The 14,791-nt window shown below is 36.2% G+C and overlaps 1 protein-coding gene across 1 annotated transcript; it reads left to right on the top strand.

The window, feature by feature from the left end:
• The first annotated feature begins 862 nt into the window (after nt 1–862).
• LOC137093364 (uncharacterized) lies at nt 863–6,560 on the top strand. Its single transcript, XM_067458180.1, has 4 exons — nt 863–976; nt 1,484–1,805; nt 1,917–2,064; nt 5,548–6,560. The coding sequence occupies exons 1-4, from the start codon at nt 895–897 to the stop codon at nt 5,692–5,694; spliced, it is 699 nt and encodes a 232-aa protein (XP_067314281.1). The 5' UTR covers nt 863–894; the 3' UTR covers nt 5,695–6,560.
• The last annotated feature ends 8,231 nt before the right edge of the window (nt 6,561–14,791 follow it).

Here is a 14,791-nt window from a genome sequence, read left to right as displayed (position 1 = left end):
CTGTTTCTTCACAAAATTGATGACCTCAGTGATTGAATGCCACACTGCTATTTTTTTGAACACACCCCTTTCAACTAATTCAACTAATTGCCCAATTGCACAGCCTTAAGAGCGTGCATATCATGAATGCTGGGTCTTGTTTGTTTTCTGAGAATCTACTGAACCTACTGGTAACTTGTTTGCCACGTAGCAATAAAAAAATATACGAAAAACCTTGATTATTCTGGTTAGTCACATTGTACTGCTATTATTTTGAACAAGACTGTATGCAAGTGTGAACTCGTGAACTCTTTCCTCACAACCAAAAACACACTTCTTAATGACATTGCTGATTTTGTGGTCTAAAAAACTAAATTACAGCGCTGCTTATGGCTTCCGTAACTCAAACGAAACTCGTTGATGGGTGCGCTCTTGCTCTTGCTCTCGCTCTGGTTGATGTGCGTACGCGCTCGTCCAGAGAACTGAAAATCTTCCGGGAGAACATACAAGCAATTCCGCCCTTTATGAAGACATACAGGGCCATATTTGAAAAAATAATAATTGTGTAGTGTATTTGTCACAGAAATAGTCCAACTCTTTTTTTTACGCATTAAAATCTAACTCTTTAACAATGTAAATAAGTCATAAATAAATAAAAATAAAGTACAAATTAAGTTAAAAATTGAACATATTAGCTACAATATGTTCAATAATGTAACAATAATGTATCAATAATAACTGTCATATGTTTTCTCAGCATCTTGACATACTAGGCTATTTACAGCACCTCTTTCTTCTCAGCTTCCTTGAAAAAAAAGAAAAGAAAAAAAGTCTCTGATGCGTTGGGCATGTGACCAACACTTCCACCTGATGTTGCTGAACAGAAACTTCTCATAGTCACAAAGAGCTGTGAAGATGCCGTGTGTTGTAAGATGCAGTTTTCTATTCATCAGTATTTGTATAGGAAGCATGTCATGCGCTACCCCAGTGGTGAAAGGTATGAATTTATGCATACATTTTGCATTAACACTTTACAATAAGCTTTAATTGGTTAGCATTAATTAACATTAACTAATAATGAACGGCTCTTCTACAGTATTTATTTATATTTTTTAATGTTAATTGCAACATTGAATAATACATATTACAATCAAGTTGTATTTGTTAACATTAGTTAATGCACTGTAAAGTAACATCAATGAACAAACAATGGACAACTGTATAATTTTAACAAAGATAAACAAATACAGTAACAAATGTATTGCTCATGGTTAGTTCATGTTAGTTCATTAATGTTAACAAATTATTGTAAAATGTTACCCATTTTTTTTCCAATGTAAAACTTGAAATTACATTGCTATGGCAGACTCTGCAGTATATTGTGTAGAAAAGTTTCATTAGTTATAAAAAAAGCACACAAGACCACAAGATAGATATGCATATTCATTAGTGTATTTAAGTTTTTGCAGAAAACATGTCTCAATGGTTGTTTTTCTTCAAACAGTAATCAGAGATTCTGGGGGTGATATCGTCATCGAGTGCGCTACAGATGAAACACTGCAGGACGGGGTGTACATGTACAAGCAACAAGGAGCAAAAGAACCACAGATACTCTTCTACTTCTACAAACCCAAAACTTTTACCTTTAAAAGAATGAACGAATCCAAAGCCATTATAAGTGGAGAATTTCCCAAATTTAAAATCACCCTCTTAAATGCAACTGCCGAAGACATTGGGCTTTACTGGTGTGAATTTAATTTAGAAGAGAAAACTACTGTTGGCAGTTTCACTTGGTTATGGATAGGTAAGTGTGTCTTACATTTCATGTAAATGATTTTATTGCAAAAGAATTTGAGAAAAACAAACACTTGATGATTAATATTGAAAGTAAAAAAGTATAACTAGTACAATTATATAATTCTCTGGCCCTGAATTTTTTTTATGTCATTAAAAGAAGAAAAAGAAAAAGAAAGAGAAGAAGAAGAAAAACACTGCCCAGAAGATACTCGTGTGAAGATCTCCTTCATTTTATGTGCTGCCATGTCTCTGCTGTGCTTCATTGGTTTCTTCTGTATGTTTCTGAAGGTAAGTAAAGCAAAAACAAAACTTATAGACAACATTACAACATTTTACATTACATTACGCGTATCTCAAAAGCGTATCTGATTACTGAGGTGTGCTATCATGCGAGAACATGCTGTCACAAATGACTTCACAAATAACTTGTTTGATTTGTTGTTGAAAATGATGGGATGGTTTTAAATGTGCATACAGACCCACCACTCTGACATTTTGTAGGGGACGTCTTCTTTTATTTAACACACTCAAAATAAGAATAGTGTAGTTAAAGCTTTATATATATATATCAACTATCTTGCACAAACTATTGTGTTTTTGACATTAAGCTGTATAGTAAACAAATTGAAAATAAATAGTTAAACCATTAAAGGTGCACTGTGTAGTAGCCTATTTGTGCAGTACAATAAATTTTGTTCAGTTACTGATGTTTCCAACTATTTGTAAATTGTGAGAAAATTGCTACTTTAACCAAGGAGCCAGGACGTCTGAGCATAGCGCCTGAGGGAGTCGCCTGTCAGTTGCGTCATTACCCTCGATTTACGAAGAACTTTATTCTTAGCAGTGTGCAACAAGTGTCACAGCAGCCGCCGAGCAAACGCACAGAGTAACGTCATAACATAATTTTCAACACACTCAAATGTATCTAATATAATAAACAGCGCTACGTTACCTGCTACTCGTGACTCGCGAGGCATTTGTTGTTCAACTCATTAACAATCACTCCAGCGGCCTTGCTCAGCTCCACAACTCTCAGTCCTGTTCTGCTTCATACCACACTGACGTTAATCCTATCCCTTCCTATCCCGATTCTTTTCCACTGGCTGTGAGATGAAGACCACATGTCCAAAGATGCTGAGCTCAAACTTGGCATCATCAAACTATGCAATAGGCACCCTCTAGCGGATGGAAAAGTTTCATAGTGCACCTTTATTTATGGTTATTTGGATATTATGGATTTATTCCCCCCTATCACCCCACTATATTAGAAGAAGAATACCTTGAAATAAAAATTTTCCATAATCAATTAATTATTGATTAAACTGCATGTGCAATCAACCAGCACTATAGATGTTGTTTAGTACTTGAACAACTTTAAAAAAGCAGCCAGAACAAAAAGATTAGTAAGTTGTAATCCACAACAAGGACTGCAATACATGATTTTAATACACATCAGGTGGTCTTTTGCCTCCGCATCGAGCATTAAAATTGAGTACTGCACACCAAGTTATCCCTTATATATGATTGCATATTATTTCATCTAATTACTTAATTAAAATTGCACAATAGTTGGATCGGACCAGACAGAATAGTCTTTGTTGCCCTTGTGCATGAATGAGCCTTGGGAGCCCAACACCCTGTCGCTGATTTGTCCTTCCTCAGACCGCTGTTGATACATTTTCAACATTGTTGACCGGGAGCGACCTACAAGCCTTGCCGATTCTGAGATACTTTGACTCAGTTGCCTTGCCGGACCTTGTCAAAGTCGTTTAGATCTTTATTCCTGCTTATTTCTCTTGCATTCACGAGAACTGATTGTTTGCTTACCATTTAATCTACTCAGACCTCAATATGTAGCCTTGTTGGGAGAACTAATTTGTTTTGGTCATCAGTGTATATTACTATTGTATTGCATGTAAAAGGGAAGTAAAACTAATAAAATAAAAATAACTAAATAAAATAACATGTAGGTCTTTATTTTTTATCTTCCTATCTTCATTTGCTCGATGAGTCTGGTTTCTCCCAAGGTTTATTTTTCTCCATCACACCCTGATGGAGCTTTGGTTCCTTGCCACTGTTGGCTTGTTGGCTTGCTCAGTTGGGGACACTAAAATTATGATCAAAGTTATTCAACTAATTATACAAATAAAATTAATGAATTAGGTTTTAATTAATTCTATAAACTATAATACAGATCTGCCAACATTGTCACTATATGATAAATTAAAATAAGCTGATAACATCACTGTTTTCTCCAGAACGACTGTACAGCCAAATCTAATTTTGTTGCAATATTGTCCTGTTTAACACTGTGAAGCTGCTTAGAAACAATCGTGATTGTAAAAGCGCTATATAAATAAAGTTGATTGATTGATTGATTGATTGATTGATTGCTTTGAGAAACGAAAGTCATAGAGCTCAAGAAAACAGATTCACCCATATTGCTATTTGACCACAAAAAAAAAAAAAAAAAAAAAAAAAAAAAACTTAATGTGTGATTAAGGTGTTAAACTTACATTTAATGTGTGATTGGTCTTTGACGCACATTATCATTTGTGGGTTTTGCCGTTAACAGGTCATGCACAAGCGACAAGATTCTTGTGAACAAGTTTGGCAAGTGTCTGTTTGTCAGCGTCTTCAACACTGCGCATTTTAAATGTCTCTCTGATCAAACACACCTGATTCAGGTCATCCGCTAATTAGTAGACACTAAGACCTAAAACGGGTGTGTCAGACAAATTCAGAATGGGCAGTGTTGGGGAGCTTTAGCAACAGGGTTGATAACTACACTTTTTAAAATGATCATGTTTTATTGGTACATTGTTTTCTCACAGTCAGTCTAATAGCGGACAAATAGAATATAGGTCAAGAACATTGCACAATTTTGTAACACTTTAGTTTAGGGTCCAACTCTGACTAGTTGCTTTTTAGCATGCATATTGGCTGTTTGTTAGTTCTTATAAAGCACATATTAATGCCTTATACTGCATGACCATATTCTATATTCCTTTTTCCAACCCAGTACCCGAACTTAAAGGGATAGTTCTCCAAAAAAATGAAAATTTACTCAGCCTAAAGATAGCCCTAAAGATAGGTGTATATAACATTCCTCTTTCAGACGAATACTATTTGAGTTACATTTAAACATATCCTGGCTATTCCAAGCTTTATAATGGCAGTGAATAGCAGCACAAAAAAGTGCATCCATCTATTATAAAAGTAATCCACACGGCTCCAGTGGGTTAATAAAGTCCTTCTGAAACGAATTGATGGGCTTGTGTAAGAAAAATATCCATATTTAAAACTTAAATGCATGTTTAAAAAATAAAGTAAAGTATCTTGCTTTCGGCGAACCACCTTCTGTATTTAAGTGTAATGCCTCTCGCAAAACAAAATGCTAATGGACGTAAGTTGAATACAGAAGGTGGTCTGCTGGAAGATAAATATTTGACTTTATAAAGTTTCAATTATGGATATTTTATAAATATATTTTATACATTTTAAATGTTGCTTTCGAAGGCCTTTACTAACCCCCAGGTTAATAGAAGAATGTCATATACACCTAAGTGCTTAAAGTCATTGGGTAATTTTCATTTTTGGGTGTTCTATCCCTTTAACAACTACCTTACTAACTATTAATAAGCTTGAGTTTCTTGAGGCAAAATTTATAGTTAATAGTTAATAGTGAGAATTGGACCGTAATCTAAAGTGTGACCCAAATGAAATTTACGGTTGACATGAATATTTGTCTCTTCTTTTTATCATTCTAAGATGAAGGACTGTAGGCGAAACAGGAAATACATACCATCAATTCCACCCTCAGACTCAGTTTATGAAGAGATGAAACGGAGCAATTTGGAGCCCAGTGTGCGGACATTCATCAACCCGGACTATCAATCTGCCAAGTTACTTCGATAAATATCTGTCATTCAGGCTGTGTTAGTGTCTATTTGCATTGGCAAAGCTTTCAAATGATTTATGCTTGAGTACATTTAAAATCAGGAAGGATTGAAAATAGTTCAAGTGTAAAGAATTTAAAAAAAGATGCGGCAGTTGATGGACAACAGAAACAGAAAAGACCCTACTTGTGGTTAAGTGTGCATGTGCAAAGCAGCCTAAAGTATGTTTTGAACTGCATGTTAGTTTCAGTCTGACTAGGCCAATGGTGATAGACGGATGGAATTAAAATACACAATCATAATTCATTCCTCTGTTCATAATAATGGCATTTTAGAAAAAGCCTTTTTTTTCCTCAAGGCAAACTTAAAAGTAAACATTACACAAAATATGTGTACTTGTTTGCATTTGTATTTTACTTTCTGATGTCATTTCTCAACTTGGGTTTCCATTCTAAACCAAAATACACCTTCCTTTGCAGTTTGTGGTATTTTCTTCCTCTCTGTAACCTTTTAAAATGCATCAAAACAAGTCACATTGACCTGTTTCTTGTGTTGACTAACAGTGTTATATAGTACAGTGTTAAATGTAAGGCTTTTATTGTACTAAAAGTGCTTAAGTAATGTGTGTGTTGTTTACTCATCATCTTGTATGTTTTGTATGTTTGTATTTTATGTAATATATTTTGCCTCTGAATGTATTTTTGTGCACAATATTGAGCTTTAAGATTGTAAAAGAACAACAATACAAAAATATTAAACTACTGTCAATTATTTTAAACAAGTTCAGGTAGATTTATTATACCCCATATTTTACAGCACATTTCAACGTGATCTCATGAAAATACGTGAGTATTTTTACGTAAAGTGTGATTCTACTACACGTACATTTACTAACGTTTTCACACACAATAAAACGTACAATACTGACTTATTAACAGCACTAAAATGTACAATATTGACGTATTGACAGCACTAAAATGTAAATTATCTACGTATCCAAGTGTGAACGTGTAAGTTACCAGCCACCGGCTCCCATAAATCGTGGTATTAATATTGTTTATTTTATATCCAATAGTCACATCAATACATGTTTTCAGTCACATTTATTAAATGCATTTTACTAAGTTAATCAACCTAATATAAAATAACAGAAATATAAAATAACATTTTGCTCTCGTGACTTCTGCTACAAACTCATTTCGGATGACTAGATAATGTTAAAAGAAGACTGAAATTTAAAACCGTCAGATGAATAACATTCTTGCCATTCTTCATTTGAACCATTTTGTAGTATTTAGCTTTTTGTTTGCTGTGAAACATAAAAAGGCATTTTCTCCTATTCAGCAACTGGCGATCACAAGATACACCAAAACACAACATCAATTCACAAAACACAACACTGTATTCGTTCGCTGTAATCCAAATCGTTAGAATCAATATGTTTGCGAGAAACAAATCCAAATTGAGCCCGGTGATCTTCATCTCCATTAGCCTTCCATTAGTCTTCATCTCCTCTCAGTAGCGCGACGGTAAACATCAAATCTCTCGCTCGTTATAAATTCAAATTTAAAAAACGCGCCCTCATGAAGCGTTACGACATGATTTACGGCAGTGGCATCGGACGCTCATTGGCTCTCACCTGCTTCGTCACAGATTTTGACATGCCGTGTTTCAGTCGATTTGTATTCGAAATGGGAAACGCGCAACTTCACGGAGAGAAGCCGGATTAATATTTTCATTGATTAATAGCTAACATTCTGCTCTGTACCTCATACAAAACTATTAACAATATATACCACCAGAGAGGACTGCGACTGCAACACATCTTCATTTGAACTACTTTTGGTACCGCTTTTGACATTTTTGCAATAAATAAATTATTGTGATTACACTGGTCTGTCTGTTATGCTTTGATTTATAACAGTACGTTGTTTTAATAAATGCTAATGGGTAGGTTTAGGGGTAAGTGTAGGATTAGCCGTTCAAAATATATTTTTTAATGCTATATTGTTATCGAAATCGTCATTTTCCAACGTTTTACCTTTTATTTTCTTTATATTCTGTATTAAATTGGTAGGTTTAGGTTTGGGGTAGTGTTAAGGGATCGTACATTAATCAATAAAATGGTCAAAGGAAAATTATATAGACATCTTTATGATATAACAAAAAAAAAAAATGTTTTTACCAGTATAAAGTTTTGTATTCTTAAAAAAAAAAGATTTCATGATGGATTCGTAAATATTTTACGTTTTTTAGCTGTAAAAATGTAATAATACTACGTTTAAATGTTGCAAATACGTCTATATTTTACATTTAAGCACTTCTCCAAACGTACTAAGACGTACGTTTAGTCTCTTTCAAAGTAACGTATTAATACCTACGTATTAACGATGAGACCAGGCTGCACATTTCCAACAAATTCATTCAAGAATGATCAGAATGACATTACCTATGGTACAAAGTTTTGCTCTGCACAGAGAAAACTCCTTTTCTCTTCCTTTCACCATCTGTCGTGCACACATTCAGGCCTTTTAGGTAAATGCTAAATTTTTTTGTAAGTCTTGTCATGTCTGTAGAGTTAAAATACACATTGTTGTATATTAACATGCCAAGACAACTAAAGGGATTACTTCAATTCTCTTCCATTAAGAGATCTCTTAACATATAAAAAAAAACTTTCAATTAATTTAAATACATTTATAGCAATTTAAATAACATAAATTAATACAAATTAGCCTAAATTGATTCTATTTAATATGTTTTACTAGCCTGACAAGCCAGACCCACATCAAGATGTTTGGTCTGGAAACTCACCATTGGCAGGGCTCAATCCGAGGGGCGAGATAAACGGTTGTCTTTCAAATTCCCTCTGCACGCGATAGGATAGCGCTACAACCAACCAGAGCAACGAAGGTGAAACAGAGCTTGTTGATAGATTAAACATTCATCGTATCCGGTCGGCAAACCTCAGAACACATCTTCCCTTCTTAAGAATGACTTCAGTGCCGTTCTTTGTTCTTTTCTCAGAGAAAAGCTTAACTCCAAGTCTTCCAGAGTTGCGGTCAAAGCTGATTCGAAAGACCGCCGTTCACCAGTTTATGTGTTTACTAGAAGCACGCCGACTCTATACACAAAGTGATTGGCCCAGCAAGAGTTTGGTTTTTACAGCTCACAAGGGTATTGAGAGTTTCTAGACGACACTCACAGGCAGATTAGATTTGCAGCCGCTAGGGTGCGTCTAGATTTCTAGGCTAATATTTTACTAATTGTGTGTCATAAATGTTCAGGGGCTGGTTGCACCATTTTAAGTTACAACTTAGCCTATAGTTTTGATGTAAATGGGCACATAAAGTTAAAACTTATGCACTAGCTACTAAATATTTTTGTGTTGCAAATTTTTTTTATAGGCTTTCCTTTTTTAAACACATATAGCCTTGCTCAGTAATGTCCAACACGATCACATGGTAATGCGTATCAATAGTACGAGTGTGCAATCTCGTGGAATGTATACGCCAAAATGAGTTTGGCGTGCATATGCTAGGCAGTTTTTCGTGTGCATATCATATGCACTTTATGGGGTGCATATGACACGCTCTTGGGTAGAATGAGGGTAGTGGGGTGGGTGGTTCATGCCGAATCATGCGTATAATACGCCATTAAGTGTGCATCATATGCACCCGAAAAACCGTGCATAAAACTCATTTTGGTGTATGCATTCCAGGGTGGGATTTTTGTTGGGACATTTGGGGGAGAGACACACACTTCGATTAGACTGGATAAACATATGCAGCATCTTAATTGTTAAGAAAACAAAACGAAATAAATTAATAAATCAAGCCTTTATTACATAACACCAGGCTATATCATACAGCATTCAGAAAAAGAACAGTTGTGACTTTGCGCTCCGGCTTTCACATTTTTTCAAAAGTTGGCTGTCTCTTAGTTGACCTGCTTATGGAATCTCTAAGCAGGGTCGAAACATAAACATTGCGTTCATCAATAATATGCATCTAGCCAGCTGAAATGGAAAATGATGGGACGCCTCAAGAACTGCCTGCTCTCGCCGCCACACCTCAAGCGCACGTCAGGGTCTGACACATTTCTTTCCTCCACAGGCTGGATTAAAGGATGTTATGCCAGGGAGCATTTACTACTTTAAAAAAATGCAAGTCAGGAAGCGGGTATTTTCTTTTAAAAAAAAATATATTTTCTTTTTTGTAGTTCGAGTTGCGGGCGGGTTAGCTGAAAACGTTGGTCGGGTGCGGGTTGTTTATACATTGACCCACGCATCACTGATAACCAAGCTAATATTAGGGGATTAAAAGTACTTAGAATTTGCAACCGCAAGCATGAACACAAACTCTTCTCTTCTTCCTCCCAACAAAACCAAAAAGTGCTTTTTGTTCAAGTTTTAAATTTTTTAACTACATTTTAGTCTCATATTGTTTCATCAATGCTATTACATGTAACACATAGTCACAATAATCGTTTAAGGAAGTTTGTGTCATCTAGTGAAGGTTTTTAATTAACATATTTTGTCATATTTTTAGTGCAAACTAACAACTTTAAATTAAATTAATGCGGTATCCTGGTGTGTAGATAAACATCAGCAATACTTGTTGACAGTTCTGTTCTGTGGGAAGTGAAAAGTGCTTACATCCCCTGCACAGCCTGGAACATAACTTTTATATCCATGATCTGCCGTTTTCACTATATTGTCCTGATTTACACAATACCTGCAGAATTTCTGTTATTGTTATTCTGTTACATGCAAGTCCACGTTAATACTGCCTGGCCTTGAACATGGGCTGGTTATATGCAAAAATGGGGAGGTATAAATATTAATGATCCCGACTTTTGTGTCATAGTCGTGTTATGCTGGGATTTGCCAATTTTTCAGTGGTCTTTTTCAAGCACAGTATTTACATATGAAGGAAACTGTGGCTTATGGTATGTTAGTTCCATGTACAGAACTCTTATTATTCAACATGCAAAGGTATGGGCAGTTGACGTAGTCATTCGGTATATCCAGCCTTGGTCATTCGGTAAAACCAATATAGTAAATATTTAAATTAAATAATATTATTTTTTTAATAACTATAGGAACTACAATAATACAAATATAAAAAAGATTAGGCTTTTTTTCTACATTTCCCCGTTTCTCATTTCCCTGTGCAATGTTTTACTTCAAGGTGGGGAAAGTCTTATTTCAAAACCGTTATAGAAAAAGGACATGGGCGGAATGGAATAAACAAACTTGTAGCCAATCAGCAGGTATGGGGCGTGTATACTATTGATGGTGAGAAGAGCGTTCGCTCTCGCTCTGTGCACGTCATTATTCAAAACACACAAGTCACACATGACGGACATTAGCCAAGAACTAGCCTAATATATGCTGCTTGACTATGCTTGTGTGTCATGTTCACTTGTTAGTCCATTTGCGATCGTATTGTGTCTCACTTCAGCGATGATAAAGACCTGTTCATTTCCACACTGTATGGAGCATCTAAATCTCACTGTGTGCTTTCAAGCATCAGCTCACACAATGTCTCCGACAAGTAAAATACTATACTCCTAATATATGTTTGCTTACTCTTTTCATGATCTGTATAATCCTTATCCAGTCATAATTGTAATATGTCGTTAGCTGGACTGTCGTGCTTGTGTTCTATAGAGTTGTTCATGAGAACAGTTTGATCGCTATCGCTTATCTTGTCATAATTGTAATATGTCGTTAGTTGGACCGTCAGCTCATGCTATAGAGTTGTTCATGAGAACAGTTTGTGATTTTGTGATCGCTATGACTCTAATCTTGTCATAATTGTAATATGTCGTTAGCTGGACTGTGTGCTTGTGTACTATCGAGTTGTTCATGAAAACGGTTTGTGTGTGTTTTTGTGATTGCTGTAACTCTAATCTTGTCATAATTGTAATATGTTCGTTAGTTGGACTGTCTTGCTCGTGTACTATCGAGTTTGTGTTTTTGTGATAGAAGGGATGACTTTTTTCAATTAATATTTGACCTGGATTAGATACACAGAGATTCTGCCATAGCCATTGATGCCTCTGGGTTACGTATGTGTGGGGCGGCGCTATCAAAATAGGGGCGAGACCCTTTTGGGGGGTAGGGGCGTGTTTGTTTTGATGATTTGAAATACCAACAACGGTTACCAGATAGCACTTACCCCACCTTTAATATGTTGGAGGGTTTAGAGTAGTCAAATAAAAACATTACATTTATGAGATCAGTGATAATGTTATTTTATATTTCTTCTATGTTACACACTATATACAGGTCCTTCTCAAAAAATTAGCATATGTGATAAAAGTTCATTATTTTCCATAATGTAATGATACAAATTAAACTCATATATTTTAGATTCATTGAAAACCAACTGAAATATTTCAGGTCTTTTATTGTTTTAATACTGATGATTTTGGCATACAGCTCATGAAACCCCCAAATTCCTCAAAAAATCAAAAAAAATTAGCATATCATGAATAGGTTCTCTAAACGAGCTATTAACCTAATCATCTGAATCAACTAATTAACTCTAAACACCTGCAAAAGATTCCTGAGGCTTTTAAAAACTCCCAGCCTGGTTCAGTACTCAAAACCGCAATCATGGGTAAAGCCCTATTCGGACTGGATTAGTTTAACATGGGGACGTGGGGGTAAAGTAATTATTACCAGAGGTTCTCTGTGATTTTAGTCCCGTCCGAATGTGCCATCTCGGTAATCATTACGGAGAATGTCAGTAAAGATTACCGAGACTTTTACCTTCTGTAAAAAGGTCCAGAAAAATTACCTCAGGTAATACTAATCCCGTTCGAATAGACCTGCTGTAAAAATGTATGGTAAAATTCCGTCATTTCCTGTTTAAAAGTTAAAAAAGAGCACTTTTTGCGACCATGGAGGCGCTTGAAGCATTCGGTTGCGTTGTAGGTGGTGGGACAAATCTGTGGAAAATGTCCAGTATTTTCCGCATATCATTTAAAGCAAAAAGAAGATCAAAAGCACTTATTAGAGGCACAACACATTTTAGCTCTAGGAAAGTGTCTATTACCAACATAGTCCAATCATAATCGTTAGACTGGACCTAACTGTTTATGAAAACACATATATATTGGAGACGGAGTTCAGACTGGCGCTCAGGTTGTGTTTGCTCACGTAATAACGGTAACGTCATACGCACATGACGTCAAGGAGGTGCGTAAAGCGAGTTACTCCTCCCACTTCTGCTAGTTTTACTGAGATGTCTTATCCCGTGCGAATTGGCCATTAATATTACAGACGTCCTGAGGTAAAATGACTTTACCCCCATGTTAAACTAATCCAGTCCGAATAGGGCTTAAGACTGCCAAACTGACCCTGTCCAGAAGGCCATCATTGACACCCTCAAGCGAGAGGGTAAGACACAGAAATAAATTTCTGACCGAATAGGCTGTTCCCAGAGTGCTGTATCAAGGCACCTCACTGGGAAGTCTGCAGGAAGGAAAAAGTGGCGCAAAAAACGCTGCACAACGAGAAGAGGTGACCCTGAGGAAGACTGTGGAGAAGGACCGATTCCAGACCTTGGGGGACCTGCGGAAGCAGTGGACTGAGTCTGGAGTAGAAACATCCAGAGCCACCGTGCACAGGCGTGTGCAGGAAATGGGCTACAGGTGCCGCATTCCCCAGGTCAAGCCACTTTGGGCTACAGAGAAGCAGCACTGGACTGTTGCTTAGTGGTCCAAAGTACTTTTTTCGGATGAAAGATAATAAGAAATTTTGCATGTCAGTCGGAAATCAAGGTGCCAGAGTCTGGAGGAAGACTGGGGAGAAGGAAATGCCAAAATGCCTGAAGTGCAGTGTCAAGTACCCACAGTCAGTGATGGTCTGGGGTGCCATTTCAGCTGCTGTTGTTGGTCCACTGTGTTTTATCAAGGGCAGGGTCAATGTAGCTAGCTATCAGGAGATTTTGGAGCCCTTCATGCTTCAATCTGCTGAAAAGCTTTATGGAGATCAAGATTTCGTTTTTCAGCACCACCTGGCACCTGCTCACAGTGCCAAAACCACTGGTAAATGGTTTACTGACCATGGTATTACTGTGCTCAATTGGCCTGCCAACTCTCCTGACCTGAACCCCATAGAGAATCTGTGGGATATTGTGAAGAGAAAGTTGAGAGACGCAAGACCCAACACTCTGGATGAGCTTAAGGCCGCTATTGAAGCATCCTGGGCCTCCATAACACCTCAGCAGTGCCACAGGCTGATTGCCTCCATGCCACGCCGCATTGAAGCAGTTATTTCTGCAAAAGGATTCCGGGTATTGAGTGCATAACTGAACATGATTATTTGAAGGTTGACTTTTTTTTAAATTAAAAACACTTTTATTGGTCGGATGAAATATGCAATTTTTTTGAGGAATTTTGGGTTTTCATGAGCTGTTTGCCAAAATTATCAGTATTAAAACAATAAAAGACCTGAAATATTTCAGTTGGTGTGCAATGATTCTAAAATATATGAAAATTTAATTTGTATCATTACATTATGGAAAATAATGAACTTTTATCACATGCACATTTTTTGAGAAGGACCAGTAATATCTCACAATCAATGTCAAATCAGGTTTGTTCATGAATAATTATCTGCAAATAAATCATTTAAAATATATTCATGGTTAAACCGAATGACTTTTTTGGTGACAAATTTTGTCCATCTAATAAAAAATGACAAAAGCTGTGTAAATAGGTTGTAAAAAACACAATCTAATTGTAAACACTTACTAAAACGGAAAACAAAATGGTTTCAAAATTAATTATATCACCATTATATATTTTTACACTTGTACACTTACACTTTTCTACACAATGCTTAATTAATGTGGGGAATAATGTTTTTTAAAAATTGTATTGAACATTTGTATAAAAGCAATCATGTTTATAGTCATGCTCAAATTTGTGAAAACAGCTCTCTTTCTCTTGTTGTCACATGCTTGTCCTGTCTTGTTGCTCATGTGGGTTATGTTATTGTGGCCATGTGCTCCTGTCATTGTTTGATCCCTTCCCCCTTGTTATATCATTATTAGTTTCATTTGCCCTACCTGTGTTCCCTCATTCCCTGCTTGATTTGT

Source organism: Pseudorasbora parva, chromosome 12 (genome assembly GCF_024679245.1).
Source record: "Pseudorasbora parva isolate DD20220531a chromosome 12, ASM2467924v1, whole genome shotgun sequence".
In the NCBI taxonomy this organism is placed as follows: Eukaryota; Metazoa; Chordata; class Actinopteri; order Cypriniformes; family Gobionidae; genus Pseudorasbora; species Pseudorasbora parva.
The sequence above is the reverse complement of the archived record's forward strand: the minus strand, read 5'-3'. Positions and strand labels throughout refer to the sequence as shown.

Excerpts from the sequence above, each read along its gene's own strand:
- LOC137093364 (XM_067458180.1), top strand. The coding sequence starts at position 895 with ATGCCGTGTGTTGTAAGATGCAGTTTTCTATTCATCAGTATTTGTATA. Across the intron at positions 977-1,483 it reads CGCTACCCCAGTGGTGAAAG|TAATCAGAGATTCTGGGGGT; the intron begins GTATGAATTTAT and ends TTCTTCAAACAG. Across the intron at positions 1,806-1,916 it reads AAGTGTGTCTTACATTTCAT|TTTTATGTCATTAAAAGAAG; the intron begins GTAAATGATTTT and ends GCCCTGAATTTT.